The sequence below is a fragment of the Coenobita brevimanus genome, chromosome 107 (assembly GCF_032717465.1).
Source record: "Coenobita brevimanus isolate Jiangsu-jjx chromosome 107, ASM3271746v2, whole genome shotgun sequence".
Classification (NCBI taxonomy): Eukaryota; Metazoa; Arthropoda; class Malacostraca; order Decapoda; family Coenobitidae; genus Coenobita; species Coenobita brevimanus.
Genome location: NC_137060.1, coordinates 1,164,586 through 1,187,079, shown reverse-complemented (window position 1 = coordinate 1,187,079; position 22,494 = coordinate 1,164,586). Strand labels below are relative to the sequence as shown.

General features: G+C 44.3%; 1 protein-coding gene across 1 annotated transcript in view; it reads left to right on the top strand.

Moving 5' to 3' along the window:
* Positions 1–16,486, top strand: part of LOC145416637 (uncharacterized) — a 333,488-nt gene extending 317,002 nt beyond the window's left edge. Inside the window, exons 3-7 of the mRNA XM_080285572.1 lie at positions 331–527; positions 3,190–3,335; positions 11,618–11,777; positions 12,503–12,617; positions 16,121–16,486. Of these exons, the coding sequence (XP_080141698.1) occupies positions 331–527; positions 3,190–3,335; positions 11,618–11,777; positions 12,503–12,617; positions 16,121–16,486 (984 nt within the window). The remainder of the gene's footprint in view (positions 1–330; positions 528–3,189; positions 3,336–11,617; positions 11,778–12,502; positions 12,618–16,120) is intronic.
* The last annotated feature ends 6,008 nt before the right edge of the window (positions 16,487–22,494 follow it).

Genomic DNA, 22,494 nt, shown 5'->3' with positions numbered 1-22,494 from the left:
TCAGTTCAAGAAATCTATCCCGAGCCAAATAAAATTGTCTGTAAATAAGACGAATCAGATGAAAAGTATGTCAGGTCAGTTGTTTCAGTACAAAGATACTTTAATTTCATATTATTTGCTATTATTTAACCCTTCTTCTTCATCTTGCCACAGGAGTCGCCAGAGGATAACCTTGGCATGAAATACTCTTAAGGTTACCTGTAATAAAATGCAAAGTCCATATTTCCTGGTCAAATCGTTAGGTAAATTACATAATCGCTTCACTGCGAGGAAACATTTTCTTACTTTATATTTGCTATTATTTAACCCTTCTTTTTCACCTTGATACAGGAGAGGTCAGAGGATAACCGCAGCGGCAGCGGTGGGGGTCACAGTGGTCGGCGACGGCACAACGGAGGTGGGGAACGTGGGCCGCAGCAGGACTGCAACAACGGGGACATTGCCGAGTGTGTGAAGCTGCTGGAGGTACTCACAAATAAGGACCTGGGCTTTGCTGCCACCATCCACGAGCTCAACACAATGTGCCCGTGAGTTTGTATTTTTGCTGTTGTGGTGGAAGAGGGGTAGACTTTAAGTGGAAGAGGAGTATACTCGAGGTGCATGACGAGTAGACTTGGGTGGAAGAGAAGTAGACTTGAAGTGTAAGAGAGCAAAAATTTTGGTGGAAGGGGGACATAGTTTGGGTGGAAGAGGAGTAGACTTGGAGTGAAAGAGGTACATAACTGATGTGGAAGAGAGTTGTCTGGTGCAACAGAGCTGCAACAGCAGGGACATTGCCGTGTGTGTGAAGTTGCTTGAGGTCATCACATATAAGAACCTCAGTTTTGTGACGATCATTGATTGGCTCAGTGGAACATACCTGTGAGTTTATATCATTTGGTTTCTGGGGTGAAAGAAAGCTAGATTTTGATGGAGGAAATATAAATTTTGGGTTCGAAAGTTCTCTTTTAAGCTGAATAATATTGACTGGATAAAGTAAGAGTAAAATCTAAATTCCTCATAGTGAAGATTTTAATGAAGGTTGTGTGCAGCCCCTCCAATTCAGAAAGTTTATTAAGCGAATATATTTGACCGGAGGCAACAGAACAACGTATAAATGGCAGTACATAATTGAAGGGGTTAATGAAGGCTGTATCTAACACATCCAGTTGCAAAAGTCTAAGATGAATAAAAGTGACTGGGAATAGCAAGAATAAAATAAAACTCATAGTGGTAATAGCGGTAGTGGTGGTGGTGGTGGTGGTAGTAATAGTACTGTAGTAATAGTAGTAGTAACAGCGTAGCATAAACCCAGTGGACTTCAGGGTAAAGGTTCCCTCCTCTTGCCGTCCCCCATGCTCTTTTCTTAGGCTAGGGAGGGAGGTGAGGGAAGTATAACCAGGCAGAGGAGGCGACCAGTTACATCAGTGCCACCGCGAGAAGGCGTGCCTCTCCAGCAGCCATTCTCGTAGTAAAGGGGTTTAGCGGCCGAGTGACCCAGAGTTTAGCTGTTTCATCGATCCGCGTCCAGTGTGGGGGACCTGCTGGTGCAGTGGTTAGCACACCCACCTCGCAACTGAAACAACCAGAGTTCGGTTCTGCTGCCGGTCAGACTGGTGGACGCAGTTAGTTTCCTCCTTGTCCCTATTCACCCAACAGTACATTTGGGACCTGGATGTCAACTGACTAGTGCGGGTCGTGTTCTGAGGGAAGATTGGGACTCAGCACAAACTGATGGTCTGCCTTACTGAGCCTCGTGCAGTCGATAGGCGAACTGGTCCTTCGTTCACTTTAATTTGGCGGCGATTTTCATCCATTTGCAGCCAATTACACGAAGCTTAATTGCTGTAAGAGACAGTACTACAGCTCTGCAGCCTTCCATAGCACTGCTTCGTGACTAGCATCATATTCTAGTATTAATCTCGTATTAGAACTCGATATTCAAAATGGAGAGATGGCAGTTTTACGCCTGGTTAAGAGTTAGTAGAATATAATTGTGGCAAAATTTTTCACCTACCCTCCTGACCACTCCATTGCCATGACGCCTTTTTCATTCTGTTGTTGCTACATTCAGACGATTTTATTCAGCTGTGTAAAGACTTCATACTGGCGGGGTGAGATACATCCTTCAGTAATCCCTCACTGCTGTACACCTTTTACTCTAACTTGGATTGACATCTCTCCATCTTGAATGCTGAGGTGTAACAATTGAGTAACACAAGAATTTGAAGGCAGTCATGAAGAAGTGCTGTGGAGAGGATGTAGACCTGCAGTACTGTCATATTTCAGTTCCTGAGCTTGATGACGATGATTATGATGTGCTGATGATGATGACGATGATGATAATGATGGTGGTGATGATAATTAGGAGGAGGAGAAGGGGCAGGGGGGATATTTTCTGTATATGACATGAAATCATTCCCTGCCATTAGTGTTTTCGTGTTGTTGTTGTTATCACCTGACGAATATATTTATCTTTAGAGAGATTTTTGGAGGTGGAGGAATTAAGTAATAGCCTAAGGAGCTCCGGTGACTCAGTCTGTAGCATGATACCCTTTCAGTCTGCATTTAGTCCGAGGTTGGAACCCAAGCCTTGGCTGGCATTTAAGTGGTTGTTGATATATTTCATTTACTTTAACGTGGACAAATTTTTACCATTTGTAGCTTGTTTTACATGCTTCGTGACAGAAAGACAATGCTACGGCTTTCCATCCTTTTCCTGTCACTTCTTCGTGCCAGCATCGTATTCTAGTGATAATCTATTGTTATAACTCAGCATTCAAGATGGAGGGATGGCAGTTTTAGGGCAGGTTGAGTGAACAGAGTATGGTATGTCCTTTCATATACTTACATATATTCTCACATGGACTTTGACACGCATCACCGTCGTGCAGTGTATACGCGCTGGTCTAATTCTTCGTCATGATGCTGTTGGAAGGTGCATCGATGAGTACACCCGTCTTTACTTTACTCAGAACCATCAACACTGTATTACTTAACATAATATCATTTAACCTAACCTGACCCAATCTAACCTTACCATAACCTGATCTAACCTAACCTACCCCAGCCTAACACAGCATACTCAGACCAACTCTTTCTTTTAAGGCCAGGATGACGATGATGGTTTTGATGAGGATAATGGAGGTAAAGAATATGATGATGATGATGATGATCCTAACTTCACTCTCTCCTTGTCTCCTTGGTCAGGGTGTTGTTGGAAGGTCTTCAGTGCATCGACAGCTACACCCGTCGTTGCCTGACGCAGAAGCACCGAGAGTACTTCAACAAGCTATACGCTGGCACCATTAGGGTTATCAAGGACCTGTGTAACACCAGAGGACACTATCAGGAAGGTTAGTGCACTGTATGATGATGATGATGATGATAGTTGACGCAGAAGCACCGAGAGTACTTCAACAAGCTATACGCTGGCACCATTAGCGTTGTCAGGGACCTGTGTGACACCAGAGGACACTATCAGGAAGGTTAGTGCAACAGATTGTTGTTTAATCCCGGTCAATCCTGGCCCAGCAGACCCATCGACAGCATGTAAGCAACTGTCTGTATGGGGTCGTCCCACAGGTTCCCTGCACCGTTGATGTTGTGTTTGTGTCTTAGTGTGCCGTGTGCTGTGCAGTGCTCTATTATGTATGTTATATTGTGTGGACCTGTTCTGCCAACAGGGCACTTGTCAACGGTGGTTCCACGCAACCCAAATCTAAGCTGGTAGCTGGGCAGTGCTCGGTGGTGTCCTGATCTAAGCCTAACCACATGAATTCGATCACGTATATTTAATTAAGGATACCTCTGATGGGTGACTGTTGGGAGGGAGCATGTAGTATACAAATGGTGTTGTAATCAAGGTGTTGTATAGCCTTGTGCTGCAGTGAGTATGTAGGCGTTTTTTCGTTGTTGGTGTTGGAGCGTATGGAGGTGGTATATTGTTGAAGAGGGTCTGGTAATATTTGTGTGGTTATTGTTTTATGTGTCTGGTTGTATTGTGTGGTCCTCTCATTTAATGACAACGGTGTTGTGTGTTGGCACAGGCTACCGCGAAGAACTGTGTGTCCATCATGTCAAGATGTTCTCTAACAGGAAGGCTGAGAGGAGATGCATGATTTGAAGGGGAAGAATGTTGTTGCTCTTGTGAAGGTGTTGGCAGGAATTGGAGACGAAGAATGTTGTTACTGTTGTGGTGTTGGAAGGAAATGGACGGGATGAATGTTGTTATTGTAGCCTCAGGTTCATCTGGATGTGAACTCTATGGACTGCAGGTTGAAGTGGCCCTCATCCTGTAGTCCACCATCCTCATTTTGGGAGATAATGCATTGAGAGACATTTGTATAATTGGTCAAACGATCCGGCTGGTTATATCAAGTTGTCACCAAGTGAAGGCGTCCCTCCAGCACTGTGGAAGTATGTCAGGGTAGTAAGGGTAACATCTGAAGTGGTAGGTGATTATTCATGGTGGAATTATGGTTAGTTAAGGTAAAAAATGAGGGCAGTAGAAATGAGGTATCTGAGAGGAACATGTGGAGTTTCTTGGAAAAACACAGACAAATGGGGAAGTGAAGGAGCGTTATGGTGTTGATGTGGATGTGATTGGAAGCGTTAGGAGAAATACTTTAAAATGGTTTGACCATGTGGAGAGGATGAGGAATGAAAGACTGAGTAGGAGAGTGCATATGAACGAGATGGAAGGAGAGGGGAGACAGAGTCAAGATGGAACGATGGGGTGGAGAGATAATGTGAGAGGGGTTTTGAGTTGGAGAGAGAGCAGCCTTATGGCAGATGACAGGGTGATATGGAGGCGAGTAGCTTTTGGCCACCCGTAATGGAATAATAACATCCGATGATAGATAGATTGATAGATAGGTAGTGGAAAAGTTCAAGGACAGGGTTGTGGTGGGAGAGGGTGATGCCAGGGCATAGTTTGAGATGGAAGAATGGGAAAGTTGCAGGTTGAGGAAAGGAAAGAATTTGGCTCATAATCCCGTTCCCTTAGGAACCTTTGTAACACCTCCTCATAAGCGATTTGTTTTGCATATTACATCTCAGAATTCTTCTCTATGCCACTAATGCAAACCGTTTCAGCAACAGAAAGATATAAAGAGCATGCAAGAGGCTTATAAAGTGTAATATGCAAAATAAATGGGTAACGAATAAGTGGTAGGAAGTCGGTAAAGAATACGTGGTAGAGTAATACTGAATACTGGGCTGTATATTGTTCGACATACATTGCTGGTGCTATTACCAGCCCAGTTATCAAGGTAATATCTGACCTGGTATTTGTCACGGGGCTGGGTATTGCCTCACTGCTACCACAGTAATGACGGTCACTATGGGAACTGCACGCCTGCTGGTCTAGTGGGTTATGGCGCTACAGCCTGATGTGACTTGTGATGATTTAACTATATGGTCTTTACACCTTAACTTGACCCAGATTTTCGTCCTTGTGGTGTTTTTTATGTAGCTGAGTGACGGAAGAAGATTATGCTGTGGTTGTACATCCTCTTCGTGGCACATCTTTGTGTCTAGCATCAAATTCTGATGTTAGTCTATTGTAACAGCTCAGTGTTCAAGATAGAAAGATGACAGGTTTATGCCAAGGTATAGAACATAAGGGAAATGGTTAGGACTTATTCCTCATCAAATGCCACTCAGAGTCGAGCGACTGGTCACTTGGGTCTTAACTCCTTCAGTTCGGTGACGTATTTCCTTTTTTAATTCTTGCTACTATCACCAGGTGATAATGTTTTTCTAGACCAAACTTTTCAACGAGAGATAAAAAAAACAGCCTCTATTTATTCCTATGGTGCTGGAGAGGGACGCCTTCATGTGGTGGCACCGATATGACCAGGCGGTGGGGCTGCCAGGTTGTACAAAGGTCCCTCAGTCCCCGCCCCGTCCTCCCAAGAGAGGATGGTGTCCTGTGTAGGAAGGGCAACATGGGCCTGCAGTCTACCGGGTGCAAGTTCATATAAGCCAGGGGTTGCAGGTACTACCATTACTACAACACCTGTACTGCACCAGGTATCCAGAAAGCTGAATGAAATCGTCTGATGGGAGTCAGAATTATACAGAAATACGTCATCGGACTGAAGGGGTGATGTCTGCACCGAGATAGCTTGGTTCTTATGCCCTGTCTAAGTACCATTGGAAATTTCGTAATACAACTTTCTCAGCGATTTATTCAGAACATTACACCTTAATATTCTCTTGTATGCTATTGATGAACACTTACGACGATATTAAAATAATATCGATATTCTACAAGAAAATAATAAGGTGTATTATGCAAAGTAATTTTATAAGAAAGAGGTACAACGAAGCATCATACAGAATATTACCCTTAGCAGCATAAGTGTGTGTAGGTACACCGTACCCTCGTCTCTGCTTCAGTGATTATTTAGGTGATTATCTTTCACCACCTTAATGTATACTTATGTGAACAAAATATAAATACATCCTTTAATGACCCTTGTGCACTGGATAGGTGTTAATGTTTTTTATTTATTTATTTTTTGTTTCTCGCCCCTCTCACGTCACACACACACACACACACACGCATGCTCTCTCATTAGATATGCAGAGCATGCAAGGTTCCCTATTTCCCTGCATGCTGCCCTGTACGTCAAAGCTAACATTATGCATTCATTCCCTCTGCTTCCCTTTCTCCGAATGTTCAGGTGTGTGTCCTTCCCATCCCCGCCTCACACCTCACCAACCCCTACCTCCCTCATACCTCACCCACTAAATTTGAAGTCTCCCCCCGCCCACCTCTCTCTCTCTCTCTCTCTCTCTCAGCCTGCCCAATACCTGAGTGCATAGTAATGTGTTCTTTCCATCTCTCTCTTCATTTCCGTCCCCCCTTTCCACACACATCACCCTTTCCGCAGCTTCTCACCCTTGGAATGCCAAGTCTCCCCCCCCCCCCCGTTTACTTTTCTCTGTCTCAGTGTTCAGTTATGTTCTGTTGCCCTTTTCTTTCCTGCTACTGTACTTACACTTCTACTTTGTTGCTCATACTGTGCACGCTTTCCTCCTCCTTTCTTTCCCACATCCCTCCCAACCTTTCCCTCCTCTTTCTCTTCACCCCCCTCCCACATATGCCAACTCTTTCACCCTTCCATCCATAGTGGGCATAAAACCACACTGCAGCTCCGCCAATATTGGTATAGGCCGGCATAATAAAAATCAACACCCAATTTCTTTTTTCGTGCAGCCGTGAAAATGTATTGTCCAGCTCGGAATGTGGCGCCTATGCAAAGTGGATTTTTTTTTTTTTATAAATTTGCAAACTGAGTTACGTTTTCATAAGGGAAAAATAATGAACAATAAATTATGGAGCTGACAAAATTGGTCAATTTGCCTGGATTGGGCAGATGGACGGGGTGTGATGGCTTTTGGCTGTACGGCTCCAAACTGTTACATCCGACAATTTGAGTTTCGACTTTACGGCCCTGCTGGGATATTGGCAGTATAGTTGACTGAAAACAATTGGTACTGTACCTGCCGCCTGAGCGATGACAGGAGCGGTGGTGAGCGCTAAAACAGCTTGAAAGACAGGCAGTTTTGAGTTTGTTTCGTTTTTATGTCTCGAGGCTTCACCAGTGTGGTTCGAAGCCCTTCATTTGTACCAGGTGACTGACGGGCGGCAAGATGGTGGGTGTTGGCACTGGATGAGGTGAGGAGAAGAAAGGGAATGGGGGAGGAGAAAAGGGGAATGAGGTGGGGTAGGGAGAGGAGAAAGGAGGAAGAGCTGGGAGGGGGGAGAGAGAGGGAAAAAGGGGAAAGGGAGGGTAGAACGGAAAGATGGAAAGGAGAGAGGGAAGGTGTGAGTGGGAGGAAAAGGAAGAGGGAGGGGGGGGGTTGGAAAGGGAGAGGGGATCGGAGAGACAAAACGCCTGTGAGGGAGTCACAAGAGGGAAAGCGGGGTAGATGAGAGATGAAAGGAGAGTAAGGAGGGGAGGAGGAGATTATGAGGAGGAGGGGGAGGGGAGGGGAGGGAAGAAGGGGGAGTGGAAGATGGGCTGGAGGGGGAGGGGAGGGGAGGGAAGAAGGGGGAGTGGAAGATGGGCTGGAGGGGGAGGGGACGAAGGGGGCTTGTGGAGCGACTGACGGGTGACAGTGTAATGGGTGTTAGGACTAAGTGGATGAGGGAGGGGAGGGTGGTTTAAGGGTGTTTGGTGAAAATGCGAACAGGGAGAGGGCCTAAGGAGGAATGGGAGATTGTAAGGGAAAGATAAGAGGGAGAGTTCAGGAGTGGCTTAGAAGGGGAGGAAAAGAGGGGTGGGGGTGATAGGGAAGGGTAGCATAAGGTAGGGTTAGGACAAGATGCTACGGGAAAATTTGGGGGAGAATATTTACCGGTATGTAGGATGAAAGAAGTGAGTTGTAGAGGGAGGGAAGTGAGGGAACAGAGTGTCATTCAGGACTGGTGTGATGGTGATGGCGGAGGTGTTTGTGTGATGGTGATGGCGGAGGTGTTTGTGTGTGATGGTGATGGCGGAGGTGTTTGTGTGTGATGGTGATGGCGGAGGTGTTTGTGTGTGATGGTGATGGCGGAGGTGTTTGTGTGACATGATGGGGTTTGTGGAAGATCAGTTGACAGTCTTGGGTCGTATTCTAAGTGGCTGTGGATATTTCGTCAGACATCTTCCTTTGCGGTTTATTTAGCGCATTACACTATCGATGCAAAGAATATCGATATTAAGACGATATAAATAACCTACGGGAAAATATTATGATGTTGCAGGCAACAGAAATCGCTAAGGAAAAGATGCCATGAAGCCTCCTGTTTAGTAGTAGTAGTTGCAATACCAGGCTTATCTGAATTTGACCCCAGTGGACTGCAGGCTCAAATTGTCCTCATCATGCAATCCATCCTCCTCCTTTTGGGGGACAGGAAGGGAGCTGAGGGACGTTTGTATAGCCAGGCAGTTGAATGACCTTGTCATATCGGTACCACCACATGAAGGCTTCCCTCTCCAGCATCAACGTTATAAATAACATACTGTAGCTACGAGAATATTATAATGCAGCATCAACGTTATAAATAACATACGAGAATATTATGATGTAGCATCAACGTTATAAATAACATACGAGAATATTATGATGTAGCATCAACGTTATAAATAACATACGAGAATATTATAATGCAGCATCAACGTTATAAATAACATACGAGAATATTATGATGTAGCATCAACGTTATAAATAACAGCTACGAGAATATTATGATGCAGCATCAACGTTATAAATAACACAGCTACGAGAACATTATGATGTAGCGTCAACGTTATAAATAACACAGCTACGAGAATATTATGATGTAGCATCAACGTTATAAATAACACAGCTACGAGAATATTATGATGCAGCGTCAACGTTATAAATAACACAGCTACGAGAACATTATGATGCAGCATCAACGTTATAAATAACACAGCTACGAGAACATTATGATGCAGCAGCAACATAAATCGCTAAGGAATGGATACAACGAAGCCTCCTGTACAACTTAGGATACGGCGCTTAACCCTTCACTGGTGCTGGAGGGGGACGCCTTCACGTGGTGGCACCGATATAACCAGGAGGCTTAACTGCCTACCAATACATATACAAACGTGGGCTGCAGAAGGTCAACTTCGTTCTGCAGTCCACCGGGTTCACATTTCAGATGACCGTGGGGAGGCGGTGGCTGGATCGGTAGAGGTGGCCTGCAGTCCTATTGGACCCAGGTTCGAATTCCGGCTGAGGCAGGGAACAGTTTAAGGATTTGAATTTCATAAAAGCAGACTTCACTGAACTACCTGAAGACCCGCCGACATGTATAAATACCCCCGCTAATACCAGTACACCAGTCCTGTATGAGACAGCCCCAGCATGTATTTAATATGGACGGTGGGTGTTAGCGCCGAAGTGGTGACATGTGGATATGGAATGTAGGAGGACTACTAGGACTCGGGAACAGGCTATGAAGCCTATGCCCAGAGTCGGGGGGGGGGGGAAAGAAAAAAAAAAAAGAACCTACTAAAAGTACAGCTAACCGTTCACTACGAGTACATCATTTAATTCGTAATACCTGCAGACAATATTATGTAGCTGAGGGCACACTTGTCACACTGAAGGGGTTAAATATTGCCTTGATTACCCTCCTGTGTACCAGAGGTCCAGCCATACCTGAATGTAAGCCTTAGGTGGTAGGCTGAGGGAAAAAAAGTAGTCATAGTGAAAGGGTTAATGAAACTCAACTTCTATACTGCTCCCTACCCCAGCCTGAGATTGATCTCGCGTCCTTTGGGTCAGCAGTCCACCACCGTACCACTTGATGAGGGTATAGAAATGCCTAAGTGGTATCAGGGGTGGGGGTCATATCGCAGGCATCCCTTAACCCCTTGAATCCAGTGACTGAGCCGCCTAGCCCCGGGCCCTTACGCTTCTGGTGAGGCAGTAAAGGTGTATCCATCCATCCATCATCTCATATAATCCTTTTTTGACTGATGAGAAGCGTAGTAGCCCGGGGCTAGGCTACTTAGTCCCAACATTTAAAGCGAGGATGACCAGCCTCGCCAATCCCTGAGTAACATTATGTGAGCGGTAAACTCCAAGCTTCCCTTGGATATGAACCATTACAGCGCCTTAACCCACTAAACCACCAGGCGTCATTTGGTTATATAGTTACCACCCAACGTAGTAAAAGGTTTCCTCGTTTTTGAGAAACCATTTCGCTTGTTAGTCAGTGTAGAGTCACCCGGCAACAGCACTACATCCAGTGAGTGGACGGTGGGCACCCCTGCCTACCTACCCTTCCTTCTTCTCCACCCTACCCCTTCCTTTCTCTTCCATCCTCTTCTCCTCTTCTGTACTGTACAGTACATTCATCTTATATTCCTCCCTCTTGCTCCTCTTTCCCCCTCTCCTCTCCTCTCCTCTCATTTTTTCTCCTCTTCCTTCCTCTCTTTCGCGACTCTTGTGTACTTAACTCTTCCCTCTCTCCTCCCCTGCCCTGCCCAGCCCAGCCCTGCCCTGCCCAGCCCAGCCCTGCCCTGCCGTGAGCGTATACCTCGCCACCTAACTGTTTCATGGCCATGCATTGTGCCGACTGGATTCATCAGTGCAGTGCATAGGATACCAGTGATGGACAACACTGGTTGGAGAGAGAGAGAGAGAGAGAGAGAGTGGTTTTGGCTGTTTGCTGTCTTAAATCTTTCCCCAGATTACACCACACAGCCGTCGAATGTATAATGTAGGTCGCTATTTCAGTTGCAGTCAGCGGTAAGGAATCGAGAGGCAGTTCTGTAAGCTTTCTTCGTCCTCCTCCTCTCCTTTCCAGAGTATGTTGGTCACACTGAACCCCAATTGCTATACAACGTGTGTTCACTGACCTACCACACCAAGACAGAGAACGGAATACTAGAGTTGTACCCGTCATGAAAAGGTTAATAACTTTCAGCATTAACCCTCTTATGAACGGGACAAGTCTATTAATTCATTCCAGCTGATGCCTGACGACATTAATATGGCAGGAGTAAGTCATAGGAGCCCGAGAGCGTTATAATAACAATCCTTGTATAGTCAGTAGGTATATAAACGTATCTTAGACCTTCTGTTTCTTCCTCCTTGCCAGAGTACGTTCGTCACGCGCCGTGCATGCGTCAGGTGAACCCCAAATACAACGTGTGTTCCGTCACCTACCACACCAAGACGGCGGGACTCAACCACATCAACGAAGCTGATGTCCACCTCACTGAGGTGGAGAAGAACAGGAATGTCATCATCCTGTGCTGGTGGGTTGTCTGACACTCAGTTTGGTTCAGCAGATTTGCTTCAACAATCGTATTTCCATGTTGATTCAGAAATGTGTTCCATTTTTTTTATTAAATAATGAGTCAAAATTAGCCTGTTATCTGTTTTATACATTTTTTTTTTTCTCGGTGGTGTGAGCTGTGGTTTGGTGGAAATGGTGTGTGTGGCGTGGAGTCTTGCGTGGAGTAGTGTGGTGTGGTGTAGAATACTAACTGTCGAGTGTGGAGTGGAATGTTGTAGTAGTGTGTGGTGTGGAGTATGTGGTGTGTGGTAAGGTGAAAAAATGTCATGGTGTGGAGTACTGAAAGTGGAGTGTGGAGTGGAATACTATAGTAATGTGTAGTGTGAAGTATGTGGTGTGTGACAGGGTGAAAACAGTGTGGTGTGAGGTACTGTAATGGTGTGTGCAGTACTGTGGTAGTGGTTAATATATGTGTGGTATGAAGTTTGTGATGTGTGGTGTGTTACAGTGTGAGAAAAGTCTGTGTGCAAATGGCAGGTGTACCAATATGAACGTGTGGCAGTGTGAAGGGGGGCAGTTTGATGTGTGATAGTGTGTGGTGTGGCAGTATATGGTCTGTGTGTGTGTGTGTGTGTGTGTGTGTGTGTGTGTGTGTGTGTGTGTGTGAGTGAGAGAGAGAGAGAGAGACGGAGAGAGTACACTCCCATTAAACTCCCTACACTAACATTCTTGTCTCTCTGCCAGTTCGTTCCAAGAATACCTGCAGTGTTCAGAACGCGTTGTGTACGAGACGTGTGGCAACGAAACAGCGCTCTTCACTAAGGAATTCCTGGACCGTATGGCTGGACCCATTGTACAGGTGTGTGCTGACTGTGTGTGTGACTTACCTGATAAATGCACCCTACCTACTCTCTCTCTCTCTCTCTCTCTAGTGCCAGTAGTCTGTTTAAAATTTCCTGTCAGGTAGCCCCCTCCCACCTTTATATATGTCAGTATTCTGTATATGGATTCCTTTTTAAATATGACCATGGTTTTCTGCCAATTATGCCCCACCAACCTTCATTTTAGTGCCTATAGTGTGTTTAAAGTTAACTGCCAAGTAGCCACACTTTATTTATTTATGTATATATTTTTAGTGCCTATAGTGAATTTAAAGTTTTCTGTCAAATACGAGTCTGACCCTCGCTTTTATTAGTGCTTATGGTATATTGAAATTTTTCTGCCATATACCCCCTCCCACTTATTTTTTTCTTTTAACCATTTGATTGCGTTGACGTATTTATTCTCGTATTCTTGCTATTTTTTTAAACGATTATATTCATCGTAGGAGAGTCCCTGTTAGTGAAGGGGATAATGAAGTGTGGATCTGATGTATCCAGTTCAGAAACAAATACCTCAGCCTGGGTAACAGTGTCAGGAGATAGCCAGCGTCAAGTAATTAATGTACGTGGATTGAAAGGGTTAATACCTAGGTGGGGAAAATAAGGTTTTGATGATGATGATGACGATGATGATGATTGTGATGATGATGATGATGATGATGATGATGTATTTATATGTATTAGTGTATGATCCATTTTACTCGGCGTGCAGTGGATAGTTTTCCCTCTTTCGTGCTTTCCTTTTCTGGTTTTCTGCACCTTACCTCGCCACAGCCTTAGGTGGCGCCAGCAGTGTGTCCAGGCATCTCCAAATGTAAGGATCTGGATTTATTTTTTTTTTTTTTTTTTTTTTTGCCACCCCGGACTTTTAAGAGTTCAGTGTCTGGCAATTTAGAAGGATTGTTTTGCAGGATGCCAGCCTTGGTTCTCTCTCTCTCTCTGTCTCTCTCTCTCTCTCTCTCTCTTTTACCCCCCCCCCCCACACACACAAATGTACATTCCCCATACCACATTAAACTCAACTAAACTTTTAGGAAGTAGGCCAGAGTTGAGAGAGAGTCAGGGAGTTGTGCTCACCTTTTGAGCGCTTTGGCCTTCGTCCGCTTTACATTTGATAAAGACAAAGTTAGGCAAGTTTGTATGAGGCTGGTTGAGATGCTGGCTTGAGGAGGGAGAGAGAGAGAGAGAGAGAGAGAGAGAGAGAGAGAGAGAGAAAGAGAGAGAGAGAGAGAGAGAGAGAGATGTTTGTTGGTAGGTTGGTTCAGGGTGAGATGGGCAGGAGTTGGGAGTAAGAAAGACACAGGTAGGGACAACTCGGTGGCTGGGTCGGTATAGTGCTGGGTCCACATGTGGAGGACACTGAGTGGTGGGTTCGAGCCCCACTGACTGCCAGTGAGTTTGTTGGGTGGAGGCTCACAAGCTAAGGCCTTATTGGCAACAGTCAAATAACCAAACCTACACCATACCACTGTCTACATCATCTGTCTTCTGTTTCACTGTCTGTGTCTTGTTTCTGTCCTGCCCTCCTCCTGACTCCCTTATGACTTTACCCTTTGTTAGACAGAGGTGTGTAGAGGTGGGTGGGTGGGTTGTGAGGATAGATGTAGGGGTCTATTATACCCTTTGTTAGACAGAGGTGTGTAGAGGTGGGTGGGTGGGTTGTGAGGATAGATGTAGGGGTCTATTATACCCTTTGTTAGACAGAGGTGTGTAGAGGTGGGTGGGTTGGTTGTGAGGATAGATGTAGGGGTCTATTATACCCTTTGTTAGACAGAGGTGTGTAGATGTGGGTGGGTGGGTTGTGAAGATAGATGTAGGGGTCTATTATACCCTTTGTTAGACAGAGGTGTGTAGAGGTGCGTGGGTGGGTGTCAGGATAGATGTAGGGGTCTATTATACCCTTTGTTAGACAGAGGTGTGTAGAGGTGGGTGGGTGGGTTGTCAGGATAGATGTAGGGGTCTATTTCTTTGCTGGGTCAGATGGGGTCTTTACAGTGTGGTGTTTGTCAGTAGGACAAAACTTATATTCGTTTTACTGTAACTAGACCTAAATCTGCCATCTCTCCATCTTGAATGCTGAGTTGTAACGGTAGATTAATACAAAAACAGAGCACTAGTCACGAAAAGTGTCATGGAATGGATGTAGAATCGTAGTACTCTCTTTTTTGGCACTGAGCTACGTGAAATAAATGAAAAAAAAACGAGGAAAATCTGGGCCAAGTTAAGGTGAGAGAACTATAGTAGGACATGTGTGTGTGTGTGGCTGTGTTGAGTGGGGGAGTGGCCTGGATGTAACTCACTGTGGATAGAACTGTAATCATATTTTTTTTTTTATCTTCAACTCATTCTTGTCTTTGTGTCATTTCTTTACCTCTCTCTCTCTCTCTCTCTCTCTCTCTCTCTCTCTCTCTATTTTGTCTCGTACCATCTCGTCGGAAATTCTGGTTAGGGAATTGATAATTATTTGTGTAATGTGGTAATGAAACAGAATAGGTTATGGATGCTGGAGTCATGAAACATTTAATATTGTGCTGCCAGAGAACTAGTACTGGAGTATGTTATGTGTTGAGAAAGTGCATAGTAATTTTATAATTACCTCTGGCGCTGACCAGAAGCCTACACGTGGTGGCGCTATGCACCCTGGTTGTAGCCAAGCAGCTGCGGCGTCCACCCGGGAGTCAAACCTCCTCATATTTCCCTTCACCTCGCCGTGTGAAGGACCCTAGTCCGACCCTGATGAGGCGCTGTCTGCCACACGGGGGCGCCGGATCCCTGTGTGGTGTGTGTACTGTACTGTACCTGTAGGACGGCCCCACAGAAACAGTTGCTTGTCTGTGGTCGATGGGTTTGCTCGGTCAGACATACTGGGGTTAAGCAGCTGTGACTGTGACAACAAAAACGATAATCTCTCAAGGGCAAGTTAATATTAAACAGTGATAAACTATTCCCTGGAAACGTCTTATTGCATGTCTTATATAATGAGCTAAAACTTGCTAGTATATATCATGTCTAAAATACCGTAATTAGGACTAAGGTAGGCTACTGCCTTCACCATCATTGCAGCTTTCAGTGTTGCTGGGGTAATTAGCCTTAATGACACTAATAACTGTTGTTGTGTTTTCTCCTGTCATGCCACCCCTTAGGACAGCAAGGTAAGAGACACAGCACTATGCTGTGCCCCACACTACCACAAAACTAGAATCATAAGTATCCCATTCAGTCCCATGACGTCTCTGTTTTATTGTTGCTGTCTCCAGACGATTTTATTCAGGTTAGAAAAGTTTCAAAAGTTTCCCTTAAGTTTAATAAAATCGTCTGGAGATAGCAAGAATATACAGATTATACATCATCAGATTGAATGGAATATAGGCGAGACTGTTTCATTTTGGTAACTTAGCCATGTATATGTATCGTCAAAGAAGACGACATACAACGAGGTCTTACTGTGGTTAGGCTCTAGATGTGTTATACTGTGTTACAGGATCTTTGTCCAGATTTTACGTATTCATTGCACACATGCAACAGAGAGCTTTCCACCACCACCACCACCACCCAGACCAGCACTCACCAGCACCACAGAAGGAGACTCAATTCCAGTGCAGACAGTGAGATGACAAGCACGAGTTTGGACAAGCTCGTATACCCAGAGGAAAGAGGAGATACAGATTCACTCACAGAAGAAAGTGAGGGTGGGGGTCTTATATTTTCCTCACCAGTCAGTGCCAGAAGTGGAGGAGTTTGGTCTGGTTGGGACCCAAGCAGCCCACCACTCAGTGCGGGAACTTTAACTCAGGAGACGGCTGTGGGACTCGGCACTCCACCACCTGGATCTTCACAAACGCACTGAGAAAATGTCACTCTGACTTTCCCCACGAGAGTGCTGGATAATAATAGTACAGTGACTAACTCCACAGATGGTAGTGACCCAAGTGAAATTGTACTGAAGCTCAGCTCATCATCGGTACAGTTGTATGGTGTCCAAAGCTTAATAACCAACACTAACCCTGATCTGTTCAAAGCACGTTCATTGCATGTAAGAAATGAAACAACACCCAGTGCATATATGGAAACTATAGTTCATCCGTCAGTGAATTATTCTGACTCTTTAGCAATAGAGCACGAGCATGAAGGCTATGAACAACACTATGTAAGTAGACAGTCTCACAGAATGTCTCAGTCTGTGAATAGGAATTCATCATTAGCATCAAGCAAGAAATTTAACCAATCCCTGGTAAGTACAAACTCTATGCAGTCCATTTTTAATTCTACTACAACTTCATTATCCAACAGCAGTCACAAGCAGTCTGCCTCTGTAAATTTCCCACACCACAGAAACCAACCATCATTTGATAGGACAGGATACAGGCGAGGTGGAGGAAGGTTCTCCCATCATCGAAAAAGTCCCCATTGCAGCATTTCATCCAGGAATACAACAGAGGATGTGGCTTCTGTTTTGCCATCTCCCCCAACACACCCAGCGGCACCCACTCTCTGTCCCTCACAGACACCAAACGTTAGACACCGACCGAGGTTCAGACATTCCAGAAGACGCTTTAGAAGACCACATGATCGAGGAGCACCAGCATCACGTCACACACCACCATATAAACCTAATGGAACAGTTTTAGTATTACCATTAAATAAAACTGAGCCTGACACCAGCAGTGGCAGTGAAAGACGAATACCTGTACACAGAAAAGGTCCAAGGGGAAGACAGCCGTACAGAAGGAGGCCATCCATCAAAAATGGTGGCTTGGGTGTGACACCACTGCAGCAAACACGTCCTTTTGGTCAACAGTATGGTGGGTATACGTCAGAGCCACATTTTTATGCTGAGTCCACAACAGGAGTGCCCCAGGTTTCTGAAGTCCTCACTGAGGGATTAGGCAATGATCAACCAACATTCACAGAAGGAACAGATTGACAAGTCACACAACCACCCACCACAGAAGTCCCTGTCATGGCAGAAGAATCAGGTATACTGGAGGTGCAAACCTTGAGGCGTGTTGGTAGGGTTGGCTCACCTAATAATCGCCATGGTACCCGACGACATTGGACACGACGAAGGACTCTGAGGAGGAAGAGACCCTTTGGTGTAACGAGGAGTGGTGACGTCATAGGCAGGAGACCCATTCGCAGGAACAGACTCAGGGGAAGAGGCAAAGGCCACAAGGATTCTCAGGACATTATAACAGGACGAACTTTTGTGGTTACCAGGAGTGGTAGACCCTCACCTGTAGGTACCACTATAGCACCAGTAAATGGTACTGCTTTGAACAACAGTGCTTTGCAAACTAATTTACATGTAAGTAACCACACAGAGATTATAAACAGTAAGCACTTATCCTTCTTTCATGAAGCTGAAGAAACTCAGCTCCAGACTTCTGTCAGAGATGTTGACGTTGATCCACATGCAGTCATTGATCTAGATAAACAGCAGATGAGTGGGAATGCAACGAAGGTCTTACCTGTCAGTGCAAGAAAGGATTTTATTTTTCAGCATCCAGTCCTGACCAGTAGCTTAGCAGATGACAAGCAAGAGCTAATGAAGTGGAAGAATTATTTCTCTTCAGTTGCGTCAGGTACAGAACAGTATACTCGGCAACACATTATGAGGGAAAACAGTGGATATAACATGCCTGATACAACAGAAATAAATCATAGAAACACTCACGAAGGACATCAGCATCAAAGAGCCAGTTTAGGAACTGCAAGGGACAGCGTCACTCCCTCACCAGTGGACGTGGTCAACTTGTGACTGCGGAGGCTCCTGCAGGAGGAGGTGATGGAGGCAGTGTTTCCCCCTCCGACACCCGTCCCTAACACCGTCAACCACTGGCAACACCAGGATGATGCCGGCCTCTCTGTTACCTTTGTCCCGATGGTGGTGGATATTTTGGAAACTGATTTTCTTCCACTGATTGATCCAAAAATCAGTATTCCGAAGGAGCAGTTATCTGGTCAGACATTAGTGGAAAGTGATATTGCATTAACTGGAAACAATGTTCCCTCTGTTGAAGCTGAGGGATCGGAGTTGCCAGTAAGTCAGGAAAATTTGAATTCAAACAAGACAGTGTTGGAAACTTCTCAGAATAAAGACAATATGTTTTCATCCTTAGATGCAAACAAATCTTTGTCATTTGCTCACGAAGATTCGTCAACAGAGTGCAGCCCAGTTCAGCATATGAGAACAGAAACATTTCTGACAACTTAAATTACATTCAGTCTTACAATAATCATGGAAACAGTCAGAACGTTTCAGCAAGTCATGTAAATGAGCCAGGAATAAGATTTTCAGAAGTTCCTGCTCATACCAACCAGACTGATATGACTGAGGATCTTAAGCCCAAAACTGTAGTACCAAAAAACAAGAGGAATTTTACCCAGGGAAAGATGACAAATGACTCAGGCAAACCAATACACACGAAAAGGATATCGAAGAATGTTACTTTTGCTGAGGAAGCAAAAATGTCTTCAAACAATACACAACTGCAGCAAATAGAAGATGACGACGTTTCCACCCAGACCACAAGAATTACAGCTGGAACTCCTAAATCAAAGCTGGAAGTGGAATCAAGCAATGGCTGTACCAGATGTGATTCCAGTTTCCATACAGGAATTGCCACCACAGTGTTAGCCATACTTGCAGTGATGCCCTTTGTATGATACAGTGCATAACTTTGCGAGAACTTAATATAGATTGGACTTTGTAACCATAATTACTGGAAGACAGTTATCAAGATTATCAGCTTGGGAAAAGTGTGGTTCCAATGTGCTATGAAAATTTGATTTTCCTAATGCATTGTTTCTCAGCTGTGAAACTACTGACGTGATAAAACCAAGTGTTCTTGACCCAAGTACCTGGGAAAGAAGAAAATTCTTCATACAACGCCTTGCTGGAACTGAGAAATACCTCAGTACATCAGTTCTCATGTGAGAGGAGGACACATGGCATAATTCTGGCCTCAAGAAACCTGAGACTTGATGGCCATTACCTAGAAAGGAATTGAAGCTGTGGAGGTTGTCTGCAGACAGGTTAAGGCTCTGGAAACTGCCTGGACAGAAGTTAAGATTCTGTAGGCTCTCTGGAGAGAATGAATTTGTGAAAGCCTTCTTGAAAGAGGTTCGGGATTTGAAGCTGTCTGAAGGTAAGTTCAGACTCTTGATGCCTGAAGAGAAGTTCAGTCTCTTGAAGTTGTCTGGAGAGATGTTAAAACTCTGGAAGCTGTGTGTCAGTAAACTGAGGCTTTTGAGGCTGTTTGGAGAGAAGTTGATGCTCTGGAGCTGTCTGGAGAGAAGTTGATGCTCTGGAGTTGTGTGGAGAGAAGTTCAGACCAGAGGCTGCCTGGAGAAAACCTGAGACTCAAGACACACCAGGAGAGAAGTTGAGATTGTAGGAGCACTACTTGGAATGAGAGAGAACTATTGCTGCTGAGGTAAACTTTGTCTGACCCTCCCCCACAACCCACTAAAATTACTGCTGCTGCTGCTACTACTACTACATCTACTACTACCACTGCTGCTGGTCCACAGTTAACACTACTGCTGCTTACTGCTTCCCTGCCTTGGTCCATGTCCCTGCTTTTGTCCATGTCCTTGCCTCAGTCCATGTCCTGCCACGGTCTGTATCCCTGCCTTGCTCCCTAGTGGCCAGACTAATAGAGTGCCGTCTAACACCGGGTTGCCATTGTGTTCTGTCGCAGTGAGTCTGGTGGCTTGCTGGGTGCCAAAGTGCTGGTGGCAGTGGTCTGGTGCCTTGGTGTGGCTGTCCGCATCATCAATTTTATAACGTTATAGTGAGTGATGACTTATGAAACCCAGCTCTGCGGTCTTCAGAACTCAGCAGATTTTTCATATGCTCGATTTTGATTGTGGTGCACTCGGCATTACTCCTTGAATCTCTTCACTTGTTTATCGAAACTGCCTGACGGCAGTTGTACATATTGGAAAGTGAACATGTGGAACTGTAATAACCCCATCAGCCCAAGTACGTCTTTTTTTTCCATGCTATTTCCAGACACTTATATTCAGCCTAGGAGCGACGTTTGGAACTGTTTGGGTTGGATACAGCCTTCATTAACCCCTTCACAGCCAGAGGTCCTTCCTAGGTTGAATATAATAATTTGGTGGTACTTGATTAAGGTGAAAAATAGTTTGTTGTTGTATGTTTAACTGTGAAGTGAGGGAGGAATCTGCATGTTACTGAACCATATTACCCACTGGCTTCGATTTCGTAGCTCCTCTTCCTGGGCGATTTAATTTGGCGAGTACACCTTAACTGTCTGATATTACAGTAGGACAAAAGGTGTCCTAATACTGAACTGTGCCTACCACACATAAAGGGCATGTCTGTTACCTTACTTCCTGACGCATGATGCGAAGAGAACATCTGTGGCCTGAGACATAATTATATCCAGCCTCCTTCAGATTAGGAAGGTTGGTCAGCAGACGGCAATGAAATTTACAGTTTGTTGAATATTAGGCGAACACATGTGCCTAACTGTACATTTTTTTTTTTTTGGCCAACATCACATGATTGTATTAAGAGACACCCACCATGCCATAAAAGGTTTTATTTATTTTCATAACGTTTTTACCAAGAACTGGATTCTGTCATTTATTGCAGGTAACAACAGACAGTTTTATTTAACTCAGATAAAATCACTGCACAGTTTTTTATGCTACAGATGCAAACCATATTGATATTAGTGACATGCAAAGGAATATTATCCCCTGTATGGCAATAGTGTAATTTTCAAAGGGGTATTCTTGCTGTCTCCAGACTATTTTATTTATCTTAGGAGAGACTTTTTTTTTATTTTTTTATTAACCCCGTTAGTGTGAATCGGTCTCCCAAGCTGGAATGTAAAGTGTGACGTTAATTGACATAGAATGAAGGAGATGTCTTAGGCTGAATAAAATAAAATGAATTTGGATTCCCTTACAACGAATAAAAAAAAAAAAAGTAGACATCTTGAGGGTGAATGTGTTAACTCTGTGCAGGATGCAGAGCCCCATCCCTTCCTTACCGGAGACAACATTTGTCGTCATCTGGATCTTATACTTTACACTAAAATATAACTTGTGGGGAAAGCCTTGCTCTGCGGTCTGTTAATAAGTGGCTAAAGAAGAAGTGTTACGAAACCTTCCCCATACCAACAAAAATTGTGTGACTGTGTTGTTGGTGGTGGTGCCTTCCTGAAGCCACTAAACTCTAAATGCCTGACACCACAGCGAGGCACACCTGCATCTTAGCATGTCATGCATGATGTCGTAGAATCGGGTCAGAAGTGTGTCTCTAGATTAGAACACTAATTGTAAATATATTTGTTCATTATTCCGTTTCGGCAAGGAAAATGGGTCCAGGTGTGTGAATTTGTATTAACCTGTTGTTTCATTGTGTATTGATGTTTCTCTGTCAGTTTTATTGTTTTCACATTGTTTGTGTGCTTGTAACATTATTTGCCGGTCAGTATTTAAAACTGAATGTAAGTTATCCCGTTTTTACATGTCAACAAAGACGTAGTGTTTCCCAGTCATAGCAGCAAAGTATAATAGTACTCCTTATGTACAATTACTCCAAAAAGTGTCTTTGTTTTTTCTTTCCTCACATTTTGACACTGTATGTAAAATGCTGGAACTATTCTTTAGTAATTTCTCATGTATACATATGTCTGCTATTTTTATTGGTACGGCATGAAGATGGAACTTCATATAACATGAAATACATTCAGCATTGTAAGATGTGTTCTTGATCATCTACTAGGTCACTGCAGGTAATTAATCACATTTGCCTGATTACATACTATTATTGCTGTTAATATTATAAAATCTTATGAGGCAAAATTGTCGTTA